This window comes from Symphodus melops, assembly GCF_947650265.1.
Source record: "Symphodus melops genome assembly, chromosome: 5".
NCBI classification, from domain to species: domain Eukaryota; kingdom Metazoa; phylum Chordata; class Actinopteri; order Labriformes; family Labridae; genus Symphodus; species Symphodus melops.
The window spans coordinates 661718-681006 of NC_136695.1; the positions used below are offsets into that span (position 1 = coordinate 661718).

The 19289-nt window shown below is 48.6% G+C and overlaps 2 protein-coding genes across 2 annotated transcripts; one reads left to right on the plus strand and one right to left on the minus strand.

Annotated features, from left to right (window-relative positions):
- Window positions 1-65: 65 nt before the first annotated feature.
- Window positions 66-18231, plus strand: plin6 (perilipin 6). The gene is made up of 5 exons (XM_079343232.1): window positions 66-702; window positions 15373-15610; window positions 16105-16286; window positions 16502-16768; window positions 17535-18231. The coding sequence occupies exons 2-5, from the start codon at window positions 15376-15378 to the stop codon at window positions 17946-17948; spliced, it is 1098 nt and encodes a 365-aa protein (XP_079199358.1). The 5' UTR covers window positions 66-702; window positions 15373-15375; the 3' UTR covers window positions 17949-18231.
- On the minus strand, window positions 4843-9054 carry LOC306823601 (tripartite motif-containing protein 16-like). Its single transcript, XM_079343228.1, has one exon. It carries the CDS (start codon window positions 8944-8946, stop codon window positions 7222-7224), a length of 1725 nt encoding a protein of 574 aa, XP_079199354.1. The 5' UTR covers window positions 8947-9054; the 3' UTR covers window positions 4843-7221.
- Window positions 18232-19289: the final 1058 nt, after the last annotated feature.

Consider the following 19289-nt stretch of genomic DNA (forward strand, 5'->3'; position numbering starts at 1 on the left):
GACTCCACCCACATACCTGCAACAAGGAGAACACAGCCAGCAAAGAACAAACCAGGAAGAGGCCGTCACACTGTTCTCCCACCCCCCCTCAGTCCCAGGTGAGGTCAGTGGGTCCCCGCCCCCTCAGTCCCAGGTGAGGTCAGTGGGTCCCCGCCCCCTCAGTCCCAGGTGAGGTCAGTGGGTCCCCGCCCTCTCAGTCCCAGGTGAGGTCAGCGGGTCCCCACCCCCTCAGTCCCAGGTGAGGTCAGTGGGTCCCCGCCCCCTCAGTCCCAGGTGAGGTCAGTGGGTCCCCGCCCTCTCAGTCCCAGGTGAGGTCAGTGGGTCCCCGCCCCCTCAGTCCCAGGTGAGGTCAGCGGGTCCCCGCCCCCTCAGTCCCAGGTGAGGTCAGCGGGTCCCCGCCCCCTCAGTCCCAGGTGAGGTCAGCGGGTTCCCGCCCCCTCAGTCCCAGGTGAGGTCAGTGCTTCCGGCCATGGCCATGTACTCGTCCAGCTGAGCGTCCAGCCGAGTCTTGGTCATGGACATGTATTCATCCAGCTGCTGGTCGAGTCGTCTCTTTGACAGAGACATATAATCGTCCAGCTCAGCGTCCAGCTGCGTCCTGGTTGGAACAGCGTCTCTGTTCCAGCCCCGCCCTCTGGTGTTGTTGGCTCCGCCCCTGTGCAGGTGCATGCCGCGCTGCGTTGGAGCTGCAGGACAGGACAGGTGTGTGTTGAGAATGTTCACTACTACAGTTTGTTAAACGCTGCGTTCATGTGATGTCACACGCACGGAAAAAACACGACCGAGTGGAAACATGAACGTCTGCTCGAGTCAGAGCAACAACTCAACGCCATTTTGGTTATCACATGGAGGGTTAGGTCGTTAGCTAACCCTGGAGCCGTTAGCTAACCCTAACCCTAACCCTATGATTACTTAGAATATAATTTTGATATTTTGTCAAATCAGAATAAAAAGCTTGATATGTTTGACACATGAACAGTGTTGTTACCTTCCTTCATGCTAGGACTCACCTGTGCAGGTATGTGAACCCGAGTGTCTCCTGAGTCTGAGGGACAGTGTCCGGGATCATTCTCATGTTTGAGGCTCAAACTGGTTTACCCGTGTCACTTCCTGTTTGTCCCCCCAAAGCATTAATACGCTTCACTCTGTTCTTCACCAGTTGATCTGGAGGAATCAAACATGTGAGCGGCTCAAAGACGGCCATGTTGACTCCATGTGGTTTCTTGTTTTCACAGTTAGAGTTGTCAGAGGGTTGGACTTCCTGTTCAAACGTGATTTAAAAACGACTAAACGTCCTGTGAAGCTCAGACGAGTCCTTATTACTGTAAGATGAGCCAATCATTGGAGGCCTCATGGCTCCACCTAGTGGAACAACAGAGTCATTACAGTTCAAGGGAATCCTACAAAGAAAGACAGGGGGACATACCTGGGGGACAACAGGACATACAGTGCATGTAGAATGCTTCAGCTGTTGAATGATAGAAAGTGAAGGATGACATGCTGATTATTACTGACTTTGTGTCAATGAAAGAAGTGAACATGTATGATGCTGTTGTATGTTCACATGTTGTCTCTTTATTGTTTGAGCTTCACAACAACACAGCAGAAGGACGAGACGCTTCTTCAAGGATCCACCATGAAACATCCTGCTGCTTCAAACAAACATCTGCTTTAATAATAATAATTATACATTTTATTTGTAAGCACTTTTACAGGAGCTCAAAGGCTCTTTACATGTAAAAATCACAGTGAACAGTTAAAAACAGCAAAAACAGTAAAACACATTAAAAGACAGAGAAACAGAGAGAGAAGAGGAGAAAGAAGAAGTTAAGTATTAAAAGCTAGTTTAAAGAGGTGAGTTTTGAGCATGGACTTGAAAGTTGGGAGGTGAGTGCAGGAACGGATGGGTTTGAGTTCCAGAGGGAGGGGGCAGCGATGGAGAAGGCTCTGACTCCCCAGGTTCGGTGCTTGGTCTGTGTAGGTGGGGAGAGGATGTTTCCTTTAGATGAGCGGAGGTCACGGGAGGGGGTGTCGTGATGAAGCAGGTCAGTGAGGTAAGGTGGGGCCAGGTTATTTAGTGCTTTGTATGTGAGGAGGATGATTTTAAACTGTATGCGGTGAGTGATGGGGAGCCAGTGCAGGTCACGGAGGACGGGGGTGATGTGGTCTCTGGAGCGGGTGTGGGTGAGCAGGCGTGCGGCTGAGTTCTGGATGTATTGCAGTTTATTGAGGAGTTTGGATGGTAAACCATGGAGGATGCTGTTACAGTAATCTAGTCTGGATGTGATGAATGCATGGATGAGGGTTTCTGCAGCAGGGAAGGTGAGTGAGGGGCGGAGGCGGGCAATGTTTTTGAGGTGGAAGAAGGCGGTCCTGGTGATGTGTTTGATGTGGAGGTCGAACCTTCAGTTATTGTCAAAGATGATTCCCAGGTTGCGGGTGTGCGGTGAGGGGGATAGAGTGCAGTTATCAAAGGTGAGGGAGAAGTTGTGACTGGCTTTGGTGCGGGATGTGGGGTCAATGATGATTATGTCTGATTTATCGCTGTTGAGTTGAAGATAGTTTGCTTGCATCCATGATTTAATTTCTGTGAGGCAGTTGCTGAGTGTGGAGTGGGTGGTGTTGGAGATGGCTTTGGAGGAGATGTATAGTTGGATGTCATCGGCGTAGCAGTGAAACTGAAGGTTATGTTGACGGATGATCTGGCCAAGGGGGAGGAGGTAAAGAATGAAGAGGAGGGGACCAAGCACCGACCCCTGGGGGACACCTTGTGACAGGGGAGCGGTGGGGGAGGTGCAGTTGTTGATATTAATGAACTGTTGTCGATCAGTGAGGTAGGAGTGAAACCAGGAGAGTGCTGTGCCGGTGATGTGAAGACAGGATTCCAGACGGGAGAGCAGGATGGAGTGGTTGATGGTGTTGAAAGCAGCTGTGAGGTCAAGGAGGATGAGGATGGTGAGGTGTCCGGAGTCGGCAGAGGGGGTGGTCATTGGTGACTTTTAAAAGAGCTGTCTCAGTGCTGTGTTTGGAACGGAAACCAGACTGGAATGATTCAAAATGGTTATTGGAGGTGAGGTGGGTTGTGGGTTGTGTGGCGACGTTCCAGAATTTTTGACAGGAAGGGGAGATTGGAGATGGGGCAGAAGTTGTTTGGGTTTTCGTGATCAAGACCGGGTTTTTTGATGATGGGTGTGATGGCAGCCAGTTTGAGGGTTTGGGGAACAGAGCCGGTGCAGAGGGAGGAGTTAATGATGTCGATGACGAGTGGGGAGATGACAGGGAGGCAGTCCTTGATGAGTTTGGAGGGTCCAGGGTGCAGGTGGAGGTTTTTAATCCGGTCATAATGGTTGTTAGTTGTGCTGGCAGTAATGGAGAGAAATGGGTCAGGTGATGGGTAGTGGTGGGCGGTGAGGCAGGTGGTGAAGCAGGGGGGAACGCAGGTTGGGAGATGGGAGGGATCCTGAGGATGTTGAGGTTACTGTAGGTGGTGTTGATTTTTGATTGGAGGAATGATAAGAAAGATTGGCATTTTTCAGCGGTGAATGATGACGAGATGTTGTCTTGAGGTTTGAGGAGGGAGTTTATGGTGGAGAACAGAGCCTTGGGGTTGTTGGAGCCAGAGTGGATGAGGTGGGAGTAGTAGGTGGACCGGGCAGCATTAAGTGCTTCTTTGTATTGTTGAAGGTGATCGGTGTATGCTGAGAGATGAACTGATAGTCCGGTTTTATTGTGGAGTCTTTCGAGTTGCCTTTTCCGGGTCTTCATTTGGCAGAGTGCGTGGGTGAACCAGGGGGCAGAGAGTGTGAAAGAGACAGTTTTGGTTTTGACGGGGGCTAACTGATCTAAGCAGGAGGAGAGTGTGTTGTTGTAATGGTTTACAAGGTCTGTGGGGTCGTCGGATGGTGGTGGAGGAGAGACGGACAGACAGTGGGTGAGTGAGGCTGAGAGAGCTGAAGGGAGCGATGGATTTAAGGTTTCTGAAAGTTATGGTCCGGTTTTGTTTAGTGGAGGGGACAGGGATGTCTATGTCCATGGTGATGGCCAGGTGGTTGGAAATGTGCAGGTTGTGGCTGGTTAACTGTAGGATGGCAAGATTGGTGGAGCAAACCAAGTCCAGAATGTGACCGCGGCTGTGTGTTGGGAAGTTTATGTGTTGGGAGAAGTTTAAACATTTTAACAGTTTGAGAAATTCTGTGGCCGGTTCAATGTGAAGGTTGAAGTCACCCAGGAGGAGAACAGATGGTGAGATGGCAGATAGCTGTGTTAGGAAGTCTGAAAGATCGGAAAGGAAGGAGGGATGTGGTTTCGGAGGGCGATAGATGATGGCTGTGACCAGAGGACAGGGGCCAGAGAGTTTGTACGCTAGGTGTTCAAAGGAGGGGGCAGGAGGAATGGGGATAGTTGTTGTTTTTATGTTTTTCTTGTGGATGGCAGTAATGCCACCTCCCCGGCCTTCTGTGCGGGGTTTGTCTGTGTAGGTGAAACCTGTGGGGGTGGCTTGGTTTAATGGAAGATAGTCCAGAGGTTTTTGCCAGGTTTCGGTGAGACAAAGAAAATCCAGGTTATTGTCTGTGATAATCTCACTGAGAATGAGGCTCTTGTTATTAAGAGAGCGGGTGTTGAATAAAGCCAGTTTCAGGTGATGTTGCTTTGGGAGAGGGTGTGATGACCGGGGGAGTGGACGGAGATTTGCCGGATTAATATGTCTTGTGTTGAGAGGACAAAGGCGTCTGTGACTGATGGTGGTGGGGATATGTGTGATAGGTTGTTGTTGTAATGACTGATGTGGCCGGGGAGGGGAGTTGGAGGGTGGGACCGCATGTGATGGTGGCCATAGAGCTTTGGCAGGAGAAGAAGAGTGATTGGGGGGGTGTGGCAGGTAAACAGTCATGACGCTGAGAATCCTGCTAAAACCCTCTGCTCCGCAGGCCACGGAGGGGGTCGGCCCAGAGATAAAAACAGATTTCCCGCAGCTGCCAAGAAAGTTTAAAAGGTCTAAAAAATGTGTTTTTGTCAGTTCGGACTGTCTGTGTGAGGTGTCATTGGTCCCGACATGAAGTACTACTCGTTTTATGGAGGACGGGAGAGTGAGCAGCAGCGCTGGGAGTTTATTTAAAATGACTGGAACTGTGGACCCAGGGAAACAGTGTGTGGCAGCATTAAAAAAGCGGACATTTCTGATTATTGAATCACCAACTATCAGTGTGGTTGGGGAAAAAAGTGGACGAAGGGGGGACGGCTGCTGGTTCCCACCACTCAGGAGAGTGGATACCCGACCAGCGCCGCGAGAGGACGACATGGGGTGAGGACGGACCCGGTTTGCAGCGGGGACGGCAGCCGGGACATGTGAGGGACGACCCGACACTGGCTTCGGGCTCGAGGGGGTCCCAATGCGGCAGGGTGTGGGCGTTTTCAGGAGCCCTAAACGGGGCGAATGAGTGGAGAAGGCCAGCTTCGATGGCGGAGGGGAGTTGTCATCTTGAGGTGGGGGGGGGTGAATTTTCCACATCCAGGATGGAAAACCTGTTGGACAATTTGAGGGCTGTAGGTGTTGGTGTGCTTTTCTGGGGAGAGTTCCATGATTTCCGACGGGATCCGGGAGCGGGAGTGAAGTTGACCAGCGCCTTGGTTTTTGCTCCTAGCCGGGACCAGTGAGCTGCACCCGCGATGGCAGGATTTTTTGGAGACGTGAGTGGGACAGTCGAATCAAGTTCTCCCGTTGATGTTGAGTTGGCAGCGGGACCCAGAGTCACAACCATCGAGTCCATGATGCTCCTCATCCCTTAGCTGGTACAGCGTGGACATCCTCCCTTCCAACTCATCGATCCTCTGGCTAAGAGGGTGGCAGCTGTCACAGCCAGGCGAGGTAAGTGGAGCCATTTTACAACTACTCAAGTGCAGGCTCAACAAAACGAAAACAGTTAAAGCTAAAAGACCGACCAACTTTAATTAAGCAGTATTTTTAGAACAAACTGTGAGAGGCAGGATAGCTGCAGGCCGGGCAGGTGGCCGGAGGCCGGATACAGGCAGGCCAGGCAGGTGGCCGGAAGCCGGATACTGGAAGGCCGGGCAGGGGGCCGGAGGCTGGATTACTGGCAGGCCGGGCAGGTGGCTATACACTAGCAGGAGTCACCTGCTGTGCTCTGCTACTGTGCTCTGCTGCTTTAATGTCCATGTAGTTACTCCTCCTTTGATGATTATGATGATGATGATGATGATGAAGAAATATCCGCTGACACTGACTTGCTTGTAATATAAGACATTTATTTCCAAAGACAAGAAACAGCATCAGTCCAGGTGAGCCATGTTACCTGGGAGAGTCAGCAGCCAGGTGTGATCCCTCCTGAACAAAGAAAGACTCTAGTATTTATACAGGATTGGTCCAAACAACATCAGGACATTTAGGACTTTATTTAGGCTTTGATCCTTCAGGTGTGCATCTCCTACAGTCCTGCACCCCCTGTGCTTCCTCAGGACATGTGACTTCAAAGGTTACACAGGTCACTATGGGGTGACTTCTTATCTCCCCCAATGTATCCTAAGAGTCTGTTCTCACTTCAATACCAAACTGTTTATCTTTCCCAGTGTGAAGGAATGAGCCCAAATAGAGCCCTTCATTGTCTCTGATGTGAAACCAATCTGTAACCTTAAGAACACCATTTGTTTTACCACTAGTTCACATGTTACAGCAGCACACTTACACTTCACATACTTGTTCATATCACATTGTGTGGCATGTAAAATACACTTCATCCACATTTACACTTTGTTTGTGTCAACGGGCTCCAAAAGAAAAGCTGTGAAAAGATCCATGTTTGTCCTGAAAACAGCTTTCAATCCTCTGCTCCTTTTTGAGAGAGAACACAGAAGAATATCTGAGATATTTAGTGGATGTTTTCACTCAGAGAAAAGTCCCTTCAGCTGAACTAAAGTCATGGTGAGCAGTGAAAGAGTTCACGTCTAAACACACACAGGAAGGAGCTGAAAGACACTCACACAGTTACACACCACAAGAGCTCAAAGTCCCGCCCAGAAAGTTTGATTGACAGCTTTCTACTCAGTGTGCACCAGCTTCAGAATCAGGAGTGAAACTGAACACACAGAGAAATACAACACAATCAACAAGAGCTCCTTTAACAGAGACAATCAGCAACATGAGAAACAAGACGAGGGAACAACTCAAACAAGATACAGAATCTAAACTCTGAAATATCAAACTGATCAGGACTCATGTGGTGAACGCTGGACAAAGTCCAAAAACCATGGATTAGATCTGCGTTTCAGTTTACACAACTCAGCAGAGGATTCATTATAAACCCCGAGTCCAGCATGTAGAGGCTGAGTGAATGTGGTCTGGACTCTGTGGAGGAGAGTCATGGTTTCAGAGATGCTGTAGAAGGACAGAATACCTGCTCTGTGATCCAGGTACACTCCGACTCTGGAGGACTGAGGACCTGAGACAGGAGTCTGGACTCTGTTGTGATGAAAGTTATAACTGTTGTTGGAACAATATAAACTCCAAGATTTGTCATTTAATCCAACCCTACATTCATCTGTCCACCCTGCTCTGCTGATATTCTTGTATGCGACTGCTACATGAACTAATCCTGTCCTCTCCACCTCCCAGTAACAACGTCCAGTCAGACTCTCTTTACTCAGGACCTGAGGCCATCTAGTGAATCTGTCTGGGTGTCTAGAATAAGACTGATCTTCACTCACTCGTGTTACATTTCTGTTCCCATCAGATAATAACAGACGTGTGTGTGCTGTGTTTGGATCCAGTGTGATGTCACATGAATATTGTAAGAACTCAGCTCTGGTCATGTGATACTCTGGATCTGACAGTAAAACATCCACTTCAGTCAGTGTCTGTGAGACGTTTGTCCATTTGTCTGTCAGGACGTCCTGTAGTTTATCTCTGACTTCTGACACAGCTGCTGTCACGTCCTCAAAGTACCTCAGAGGACGGATCTTGATGCTGGATGAGTGTGTAGATTCACTGAGTGCTGACACTGAGGGGTAGTCCTGTAGAAACTGGATGTGGTCCTGTGTGTGTGACAGCTTCTCCATCTCAGCGTCTTTCCTCTTCAGCTCAGTGATCTCCTGCTCCAGCTTCTCCTGACGCTCTCTGACTCGACTCACTTCAGTTTGCTGCTGGGATCTGACCTGCTGCGTCACATCAGAGAGTCTTTTCTCCATGAGACGGATCAGCTCAGTGAACATCTTCTCACTGTTCCTCACTGTTTTATCAGCAGAGCCATTGATAGCCTCCACCTGCTGTTGGAGCAGCTTCACATCTTTCTCTCCGTCCTGGATTCTCTGCTGGCTGTTTAGTCGACTCACCTCGAGCTCTCTCTGCTTCTCGCTCCTTTCTGCTGCAGCTGAGACTGTGTCGTGACCTTTGTGTTGGTCCATTAAACAGATGAGACAGATAGACTGCTGATCAGTACGACAGAACATCTTCATCACCTCATCATGACGAGAGCACACGTTCTCCTGGAGCTTCTTGGACGGCTCCACCAGCTTGTGTTTCTTAAAAACAGGTACTTCATGATGAGGCTGGAGGTGATTCTGACAGTAAGAGGCCAGACACTGCAGACAGGACTTACAGGCTTTCAGTTTCCTCCCGGTGCAGACATCACAGGCCACGTCTTCAGATCCAGCATAGCAGAGATCAGCAGGAGCAGCTTGGAGTCCAGTCTTCTTCAGCTCCTCCACTAAAGATGCTAACACGGTGCTTTTCACCAGGACAGGCCTGGGTGTGACGGTCTGTCTGCACTGAGGACAGCTGTACACTCTCTTCTCCTCCTCTTTATCCCAGTGGCCTTTAATACAGTTCATGCAGTAGCTGTGTCCACAGGGAACAGTCACCGGATCCTTCAGGAGATCCAGACAGATCGAACAAGAAAGAGTTTCCTGGTCCAGCTGAGCTCCTTTCTGCGCCATTTCTGCTCTCGCTAACAACGACTGTGTGAGATTCACTTCCTCATAACTGAAACTAGTTTCACCTCTGATCTACTCAGCACGTGTCTGTGCACGTGACTGTGCAGATCTGGTTGGTTACACCCATCCATAAACTGTAGAGCTGAAGGGGAGGAAACAGGAAATACAGAGTCAGAGTGGAGCTGGCTGCGTGTGAGAGCAGGAAGAAGAGGGGGGGCTGATCAAGCTCTGATTGGTTCCAGGAAGAGGAGAGAGAGAGAGAGAGAGAGAGAGAGAGAGATATGAGAGTGGAAATCTGCGAGCACACGGTGATGCTAATGTGTATGAAAATCGATGTAGTGTGCACGCCGTCCAATCCACACTGCACCTGACCCCTCAGGTTTGCTCTCTGGGTGGAGGGTCCACAGGACCCCCAGGCCTGGCTCTCATGTTGAAATGCCTGATTTCACAGCAGCTTTACAAAAAATTGCAATGCATGTTGTGATGTTTTTTGCAATAAAATTGTGGCAGGAAATGAAAATTGCAAACTTTCTTTCATGTTGACTACTTTCTTGCACACACTTTGATGTGATTGAGTGATATTTTAATCTGAGCAGAGAGATTTACTTTGTGAAGCATCTTCATCTGCCTCCCTCAATGACGTGAGCGATGGAAGAACTGCTTCAGATAGAAGTTGTTCCAGCCAATTTAAGCCTTCATAGTTTATTCTGATATGAAGAGAGATGTTTGTTTGTTTGTTTGAGTTATGTTGATTGTTTATTGAGTTTATGTTGTTATTATTACTCGGTGTATTTATGACAGTTATGGGGCTATTTATGTTTTACTTTACCTGCTGTAATGACGTGAGGTATGACGTATACAGAGCGGCATATACTGACGTGACTTTTGTGGTTTGGGGGAGGAGCCAGTGTGAGGTGGTGTATGGTGGCCACATTGTTTTTGACCAGACGGTTTGAACCCTTATTTTTTGTACCATTCATCAACTTGTTCGTTCAGATAAAATACAAGAATTATTCTAAAACCACTTTCTGCAACATTCTTTCAAATAAAACTCAACAACAGATTTAAAAGGTAAACAAACTGTGGTGCGTCAACTTCTTCCATCCTCACTGACAGAAGTGATTGTACCCGAGCTAAAAAGCCTCTGCATGTTTCTAATAAGCTCCAGCAGCAGAAAGCTGCTCAAACTAGGATCAATGTTGGAGATGCTTTTGAAACATGGAGAGAGGTTAGAACGCAGAAAGCTTTACAGACCCATGCAGAGCTGGCTAAACACTGAAGCTACAGTGTCCACCACATGCAGAGCTGGCTAAACACTGAAGCTACAGTGTCCACCACATGCAGAGCTGGCTAAACACTGAAGCTACAGTGTCCACCACATGCAGAGCTGGATAAACACTGAAGCTACAGTGTCCACCACATGCAGAGCTGGATAAACACTGAAGCTACAGTGTCCACCACATGCAGAGCTGGCTAAACACTGAAGCTACAGTGTCCACCACATGCAGAGCTGGCTAAACACTGAAGCTACAGTGTCCACCACATGCAGAGCTGGCTAAACACTGAAGCTACAGTGTCCACCACATGCAGAGCTGGCTAAACACTGAAGCTACAGTGTCCACCACATGCAGAGCTGGCTAAACACTGAAGCTACAGTGTCCACCACATGCAGAGCTGGATAAACACTGAAGCTACAGTGTCCACCACATGCAGAGCTGGCTAAACACTGAAGCTACAGTGTCCACCACATGCAGAGCTGGCTAAACACTGAAGCTACAGTGTCCACATGCAGAGCTGGCTAAACACTGAAGCTACAGTGTCCACCACATGCAGAGCTGGCTAAACACTGAAGCTACAGTGTCCACAACATGCAGAGCTGGCTAAACACTGAAGCTACAGTGAGAGAGGTCAGAACGCAGACCCATGCAGAGTAGGGTGGAGCTTAAGAAACAAGAAAATAATGGAAAATATATTTTTTAAGTTTCTTAACCCTCTAATCTGTTCCTTATGATAAACAAAAAGCATTGAATGAAAAGTTTGAATAATAGTTTTTTTATTTTTAGGGGTAGCTCAAGTGCCTCAAAGTTGACTATGAAGTTATAAAAATCCAATGAATTTCCAACATTTACATGTATCTCTCAAATTTATTTTTCACAACACAGTCTATATTTTGAACACAGAATTCTTGTTTAGTTTCTGATAACTAATAATGGTCAAACAATGTCCAACAAGCTCTAGATTGGACAGAGTCTATTTCCTGCTATCAGGATACAACCTGCGATGTTCCTCAACAACTTGCAGAATGAACTGGAAGCTGCATTTCATCCCAGGTCTTCAAGCCACTGTACTCCTGAATGAGTGCCAATCCACATTCAGCTTGGTCATTCGCAACTTGAAGAGACTCGACTGCTTCTGTAGCCTGCTTGTAATCTTCTCGGTCGTGCCACAAGTCTGGATCAAACATGACAACTCCATCTGGAAGTTCCATCATTTGGATCAGTTTCATTGACTTTGCTGTGACAACGTCTTCTCAGTTCTTGTCCTTGAATGAATCCAGAGCAACAGTTATTGGTTTGGAATGTTTGTGCTCTTGGTCTTCTTCTTTCTGCATGGCATTTACCATCTGTCTCTTGGTTGACGAACTGAGGCGACTGTTGAAGAAAGCCAAGCCAACAAGTTCCTGTGACAAGTGCCATAAGTGTTTGGAAAACGTGTGTGATGTTGACTTTGAGGTGGCTGAATGCACCTGAGGCCTGAGGAGCAGAGATCCAGGCTTTCAGGTAGACGCGTACTGCGAACACACGCATACCTTAATCCTCGCTCTTCTGCAGGAGTCAGTTTGAACTGAGCCTTGAACATCCAAATCTGAAGACTCTGTACAACTTTGGACATCCAGCGGGCGTGTTGCATTGCACCAGGTGACATGAATCGCACTCCTCGTGCAAGAAGAGCACCAAGAAACACAATCACAGGTTCCAAGAATTCTTTATAATCATCTCTCAGAAGACTGCTCAAGATGCTTGTTGGCATAATCAATGGTGCTTTGCCGTATGTCTTCCACAAGACCTGTCACATCCTCAGCTGCAATCCCCGGTTCATACTTAACAGTGTCAATAAATCCCCAGTATTCCTGGAACCGTTTGAACTGTGGAACCTCGGGAGAAGATGTGGTTCCCATACAAACTTGGAACACTGTACCGGTTATCAGCTCCTTAATGTGGTGCCTACAAGCCAGTGACAAAAGCTCTTTCTCAAGCTTCTGCTCTAGAAGGACTCAGGCACCACAATGCACTTCACAATGCATTAACTTAGCTTAAATAACCAAAGCTAAACAGTTAACAATTAGCATTAAGCACAATTAGCCCGTTTTTCCCTATAAAGATGTTTCAGTAGGATTAGCTCACACGTAAGAAGTCTACAGTAAATTAGATATTTAAATGCAGTGATGGCAACAAACCCACCAAATAATTCAATCAGTAACATAACTGAGGCTTCACAATGTCTTAGCTTATATAAGAATAGCTGAACAGTTACTTAACAATTAGCATTTAGCATATTAGTTAGCCTGTTTTCCCTTTTGAACATAATACTTTTAATCTATTTTTAAGCGAAAAAAACATTAGACGTTAGTAGCAGCCAAACTCACTCATAGATCTACTCTAAGGATTGGACAAAAAGCTCTGTGGTTAAGTAATTTAAGTAAATAAAAAAATAAAATGGCAGCTTCAGATTTGGGGTCTAAAAAACTTCACAATCTTTGAGCTACCCCTAAATATTGTTCAGTTGTGCTCATTATTTGCCAGATGTATTATTTTATATTTAGGAATAAAATGAGAGGTTAAGAAGATCAAATTTCAAAAGTTCAAGAATAAGCTCCACCCAAAAGCAGAGCTGGCTAAACACTGAAGCTACAGTGTCCACCACATGCAGAGCTGGCTAAACACTGAAGCTACAGTGTCCACCACATGCAGAGCTGGCTAAACACTGAAGCTACAGTGTCCACCACATACAGAGCTGTGTGACAGGAGGGGCAGAGCCAGCTCTTTGTGGTATTAGTTTAGACTGCAGTACTCATTTTAAACACTAGGGGGCAGCTCTCTGTGATGATTAGAGTTTAGACTGCAGTACTCATTTTAAACACTAGGGGGCAGCTCTCTGTGATGATTAGAGTTTAGACTGCAGTACTCATTTTAAACACTAGGGGGCAGCTCTCTGTGATGATTAGAGTTTAGACTGCAGTACTCATTTTAAACACTAGGGGGCAGCTCTCTGTGATGATTAGTTTAAACTGCAGTACTCATTTTAAACACTAGGGGGCAGCTCTCTGTGATGATTAGAGTTTAGACTGCAGTACTCATTTTAAACACTAGGGGGCAGCTCTCTGTGATGATTAGAGTTTAGACTGCAGTACTCATTTTAAACACTAGGGGGCAGCTCTCTGTGATGATTAGAGTTTAGACTGCAGTACTCATTTTAAACACTAGGGGGCAGCTCTCTGTGATGATTAGTTTAAACTGCAGTACTCATTTTAAACACTAGGGGGCAGCTCTCTGTGATGATTAGAGTTTAGACTGCAGTACTCATTTTAAACACTAGGGGAAGTGATTTTGTTCTTTTGGAATAAAAATAAAAACTTCAAACAGAAAAATCTTTTACAAACATTCAGAGAGTCAGAGCACTTAAAGGGATGACAACCAAAAACTACAGAAACATTTATATAAAACAACTTCCTGTTTCCTTTCAAAGGGATTAAATGATTACCTGAGATCAATCACACTGATACACCTGCTCTAACACCTGTGACATCACTGACCTGTCACACCTGTTTTTATACATGAACTAATAACGAGCTTCAACAGCCAAATCAAACCATGAAACATCCACACCTGTCCCCGCCCCCTCAGTCCCAGGTGAGGACAGTGGTTCCCTGCCCCCTCAGTCCCAGGTGAGGTCAGTGGGTCCCTGCCCCCTCAGTTCCAGGTGAGGTCAGTGGGTCCCCACCCCCCAAAGTCCCAAGTGAGGTCAGTGGGTCCCCGCCCCCTCAGTCCCAGGTGAGGTCAGTGGGTCCCCACCCCCTCAGTCCCAGTTGAGGTCAGCGGGTCCCCACCCCCCAAAGTCCCAAGTGAGGTCAGTGGGTCCCCGCCCCCAAAGTCCCAGGTGAGGTCAGTGGGTCCCCGCCCCCTCAGTCCCAGGTGAGGTCAGTGGGTCCCCACCCCTTCAGTCCCAGGTGAGGTCAGCGGGTCCCCACCCCCCAAAGTCCCAAGTGAGGTCAGTGGGTCCCCGCCCCAAAGTCCCAGGTGAGGTCAGTGGGTCCCCACCCCCTCAGTCCCAGGTGAGGTCAGTGGGTCCCCGTCCCCTCAGTCCCAGGTGAGGTCAGTGGGTCCCCACCCCCTCAGTCCCAGGTGAGGTCAGTGGGTCCCCGTCCCCTCAGTCCCAGGTGAGGTCAGTGGGTCCCCGTCCCCTCAGTCCCAGGTGAGGTCAGTGGGTCCCCACCCCCTCAGTCCCAGGTGAGGTCAGTGGGTCCCCGCCCCCTCAGTCCCAATAAAATCAGAATAAAAAGCTTGATATGTTTGACACATGAACAGTGTTGTTACCTTCCTTCATGCTAGGACTCACCTGTGCAGGTATGTGAACCCGAGTGTCTCCTGAGTCTGAGGGACAGTGTCCGGGATCATTCTCATGTTTGAGGCTCAAACTGGTTTACCCGTGTCACTTCCTGTTTGTCCCCCCAAAGCATTAATACGCTTCACTCTGTTCTTCACAAGTTGATCTGGAGGAATCAAACATGTGAGCGGCTCAAAGACGGCCATGTTGACTCCATGTGGTTTCTTGTTTTCACAGTTAGAGTTGTCAGAGGGTTGGACTTCCTGTTCAAACGTGATTTAAAAACGACTAAACGTCCTGTGAAGCTCAGACGAGTCCTTATTACTGTAAGATGAGCCAATCATTGGAGGCCTCATGGCTCCACCTAGTGGAACAACAGAGTCATTACAGTTCAAGGGAATCCTACAAAGACAGACAGGGGGACATACCTGGGGGACAACAGGACATACAGTGCATGTAGAATGCTTCAGCTGTTGAATGATAGAAAGTGAAGGATGACATGCTGATTATTACTGACTTTGTGTCAATGAAAGAAGTGAACATGTATGATGCTGTTGTATGTTCACATGTTGTCTCTTTATTGTTTGAGCTTCACAACAACACAGCAGAAGGACGAGACGCTTCTTCAAGGATCCACCATGAAACATCCTGCTGCTTCAAACAAACTGCTTTAATGTCCATGTAGTTACTCCTCCTTTGATGATGATGATGATGATGAAGAAGGTTCTGAAGGTTCTGAATGTTTGTGACGGCGGGCCCGTGACCTTTTCTTATTTCACTGATTGACCCTTTAAATCTGCTGCTGTGGTGTCTCCTCCCCCTCAGGTGATGGGTCACCTGAAGGACGCCTTCTTCCTGACGCTGGACGACGTGCAGCTGTGGGTGGTGGACGGTCTGGACGGCGCTCTGGATCAGCTGGAGCGTTTGTCCGACTCTGCGTGGGACGCGGTCCGGGTGCTGCAGGACACTCAGGTGGGTCGAGCGGCCACACTGGGAATGGACGACGTTCTGACCCGTCTGGAGGACGCCACAGCCTACTACCTGCCCCTCCCTGCTACGCTGCGTGAGTACAGAGGCATTCTGGGTAACGTAGTGTCAGGTCGCCCACATGTCCACTCAGGACTCCCGAAGACGTAACGTGATCAAACTTTATCTGTACAGAACTTTTCAGACGGGGATGAAGCACAAAGTGTTTGACATGCAGTGTGTGCTGCCCCCTAGTGTTCAGGTAAACTGCTTCACATGCTGGGAACACGCGGGCTCTCGTGGGCTCATGACTTACGATCTAATGTGATAAATAACCGATCGAGCAGCCTCGCGGCGAGGAGCAGACGAGACAGAAAACTACCTGTTCATATCAGCGTGAGTTGTGTTGTTCACCAGCAGGGGGCGCTGTCCTCCTCACACTGACAGAGGACATAAAGCTGAACCTGTCCTCACTTTAAAGGATGGTCAGTCATGTGATGACGGCGGGTCGTTGAGTGACCTCACACACGCTCAGTGAGGCGAGCAGCACCTGGATGTTGTTTCTGAAGTGGTGCGGTCTTTGTGGCTCAGGTCAGGAGTGGGAGATGAGGGTGCAGGAGTACGAGGACGAGGACGACGATGAAGAGCCCAGCCTGTGGACCAGGATCCGCAGCCTCCTGCTGAGTCTCAGCCTGCAGCTCTATCACCGCATGATGAAGGTCAGGGAGCAGCTGCAGACCGCCGCCCGGACACTGGGGGGCGCTGCAGACACGGTGAGAGGACACACTGCACATCTATAACACACCTTCACTGTTAGCACCTGAGACACACACACACACACAGACACACACACACACACACACACACACACACACACACACAGACACACACACACACACACACACACACACACAGGCACACACACACACACACTGATGACAGAGCCTGCTGACCTCAGGTCATCACCTGTCTCACCTGTTTCCTGCAGGTGGGTCTGAATCGGGTCCTGGAGCTGGTGGGTGATTTGCTGCAGTACCTGCAGGGCCTCTTGGTGGCGCTGCTGTACCGTGCAGAGAGCCTCAGAGAGCTGACCCTGACCGGGGTCAAAGGTCAGGCCATGATGCTGGTCGAGCTGCGTCCCGTCCGTCAGATCAGAGAGCTGCCGCTTCAAGTCCAGCAGCTGCTGGGAGACCTGCAGGAACTCTCCAAGATCCTCCTGCAGCTGGTGATCAACGCCACGCCGCTCTACAACCTGGTGAGGTCACACGGGAGACGCAGCATGAAACACACCTGTGACATCACAGAATCACACCTGTGACATCACAGAATCACACCTGTGACATCACAGAATCACACCTGTGACATCACAGAATCACACCTGTGACATCACAGAAACACACCTGTGACATCACATGAATGAAACACACCTGTGACATCACAGAAACACACCTGTGACATCACAGAAACACATCTGTGACATCACAGAATCTTACCTGTGACATCACATGATTGAAACACACCTGTGACATCACATGACTGAATCAAACCTGTGACATCACAGAATCAAACCTGTGACATCACATGACTGAATCAAACCTGTGACATCACATGAATGAAACACACCTGTGACATCACATGAATGAAACACACCTGTGACATCACAGAATCACACCTGTGACATCACATGACTGAAACACCTTTGTGAATGAATCAACACGACCTCTGTATTCTGTGGACTCTGAGAGTTTGACGTGTTCTGTTTCAAAGGGTTTTTTATAACTCCTCCCACTTTTTTACAAGTGAGAAGGGAGAAGAGGAAATCGTCCAATGAGAGAAGAGAAATGTAAATATGTTTCAGTTTTGGATGACTGTGTCACAGTTGTTTTCAGGTGGCCCATTAGTGTCTTTCTGTCCTGATGCTAAGCTAGGCTAATTCCATGCTGAAGCTAGCTGCAGACATGTTTGCTAACGGACCAACTGAATCCTCTGAAATATTCTGACTGAGTTTTTCCGTCTTCCAGCTGCAGCAGCCGACGGCTCAGGAGGTCGAGGACTTCCTGAACCAGGAGGAGTTTTCTACCAACAGCATGGCTCGCCGCAGCTCGGCTAACAGTCTCTTCCTGAAGGCGATGGACGGCCGTCCTCGCCGTCGCCGGAGTATCTACTCCCGCGCCGCCAAAACACCCGGAAGCCCCCAGAGCCCCGAACCTCCCAACGGCCGCCGCCGCTCCAGCCAGAAGGACAGCCCTGCGCTGGAGGTGGATGGTCATCCCGTCCCTTCTGACAGCGTGGTCAGCCCTCGCCGCCCGTCAGCCACGGAGCTGCTCCTCACGCCACTCAAACAGTTCGTCACTCAGAGCCAGAAGGCCTTTGAGTACCTGAGCCCCAACTCGCCCGACTACGCCGCTGACGACATGGCAACAGACGACAACTAAAAGCCCGCTGAGCTTCGACCCGTCCTGATCCTTCGGTTTCTGATTTAGATTCTCCTGCTGTTCGTTTCAAGCTGTTTCCACGTGAAGCTGCCTCTTACCTCGCCTGTCACACAGAGCAGTGTTCATACAGCCTGTTTAAATAAAGTTTGGTGTTGAAGGTCTGACGTCAGTTAGAAATGGGTACGTTCATTTTCTTCTTGCTTCACAGATGAATTTGATTGGCTGAGGCTGTTTGTGCCGCTCTGTTACCTGTGCTGGTACAAATAAAGCTTTGTTGACTCTGCTGCGTCTCAGTGTTTGTGTCTGATGGTTCCCAAAATATCTGGTTTGTAACAGAATGAAAATAAAGACTCGAGTTTCATCCACACTTCAATAAATATATTTACAGTCTGTTAGCCTTTTAGCATGCTAACATTAGCTTATTAGCATTAGACTTAAAAAGTCCATCTGGTGGTAGAGTCGTACGCTCTGTAGGTTTTTGTCCGACACATTTTTAACCTGGTGGTCCTGTTCATGTTTTCTGTCATGGGGTCTGGACTATGCAGTGAGATCCACATACCCGGGTCTCTCTGGGTGATCTGGGGTCTGGACTATGCAGTGAGATCCACATACCCGGGTCTCTCTGGGTGATCTGGGGTCTGGACTATGCAGTGAGATCCACATACCCGGGTCTCTCTGGGTGATCTGGGGTCTGGACTATGCAGTGAGATCCACATACCCGGGTCTCTCTGGGTGATCTGGGGTCTGGACTATGCAGTGAGATCCACATACCCGGGTCTCTCTGGGTGATCTGGGGTCTGGACTATGAAGTGAGGTCCACATACCCGGGTCTCTCTGGGTGATCTGGGGTCTGGACTATGAAGTGAGGTCCACATACCCGGGTCATTATCAGTCCTATGACACTGCTTATCAACCTGATCGGTCACCCAGAGTTACAGAGAGCGCGTTGACATAAAAGGGGCGGAGTAATCAGAGACAGACACACACACACACACAGTCCTCTGCTGCCCCCTGCTGTCAGGATAAAATACAAACTCAGAAAATCTTCAGTTGACATGTTTCTAACAAACCTGACAGACTCGCAGGTGTGTGTGTGTGTGTGCGTGTGTGTGTGTGTAGGTGTGTGTGTGTTCTGTGTGTGTTCTGTGTGTGTGTGTGTGTGTGTGTGTGTTCTGTGTGTGTGTGTGTAGGTGTGTGTGTGTGTGTGTCTGTGTGTGTGTGTGTGTGTGTGTGTGTGAGCTGGACTCGTCTCATTGGTCCAGTGAGCTGTCAGTCAGGATGAATGCTTCAGCTGTTGAATGATAGAAAGTGAAGGATGACATGCTGATTATTACTGACTTT

Bases quoted from the DNA above. Each gene is read 5' to 3' on its own strand.
- LOC306823601 (XM_079343228.1), bottom strand. From the start codon at position 8,946: ATGGCGCAGAAAGGAGCTCAGCTGGACCAGGAAACTCTTTCTTGTTCG.
- plin6 (XM_079343232.1), top strand. From the start codon at position 15,376: ATGGGTCACCTGAAGGACGCCTTCTTCCTGACGCTGGACGACGTGCAG. The intron at 16,287-16,501 runs GTGAGAGGACAC...TGTTTCCTGCAG, and splicing joins TGGGGGGCGCTGCAGACACG to GTGGGTCTGAATCGGGTCCT. The intron at 16,769-17,534 runs GTGAGGTCACAC...TCCGTCTTCCAG, and splicing joins CCACGCCGCTCTACAACCTG to CTGCAGCAGCCGACGGCTCA.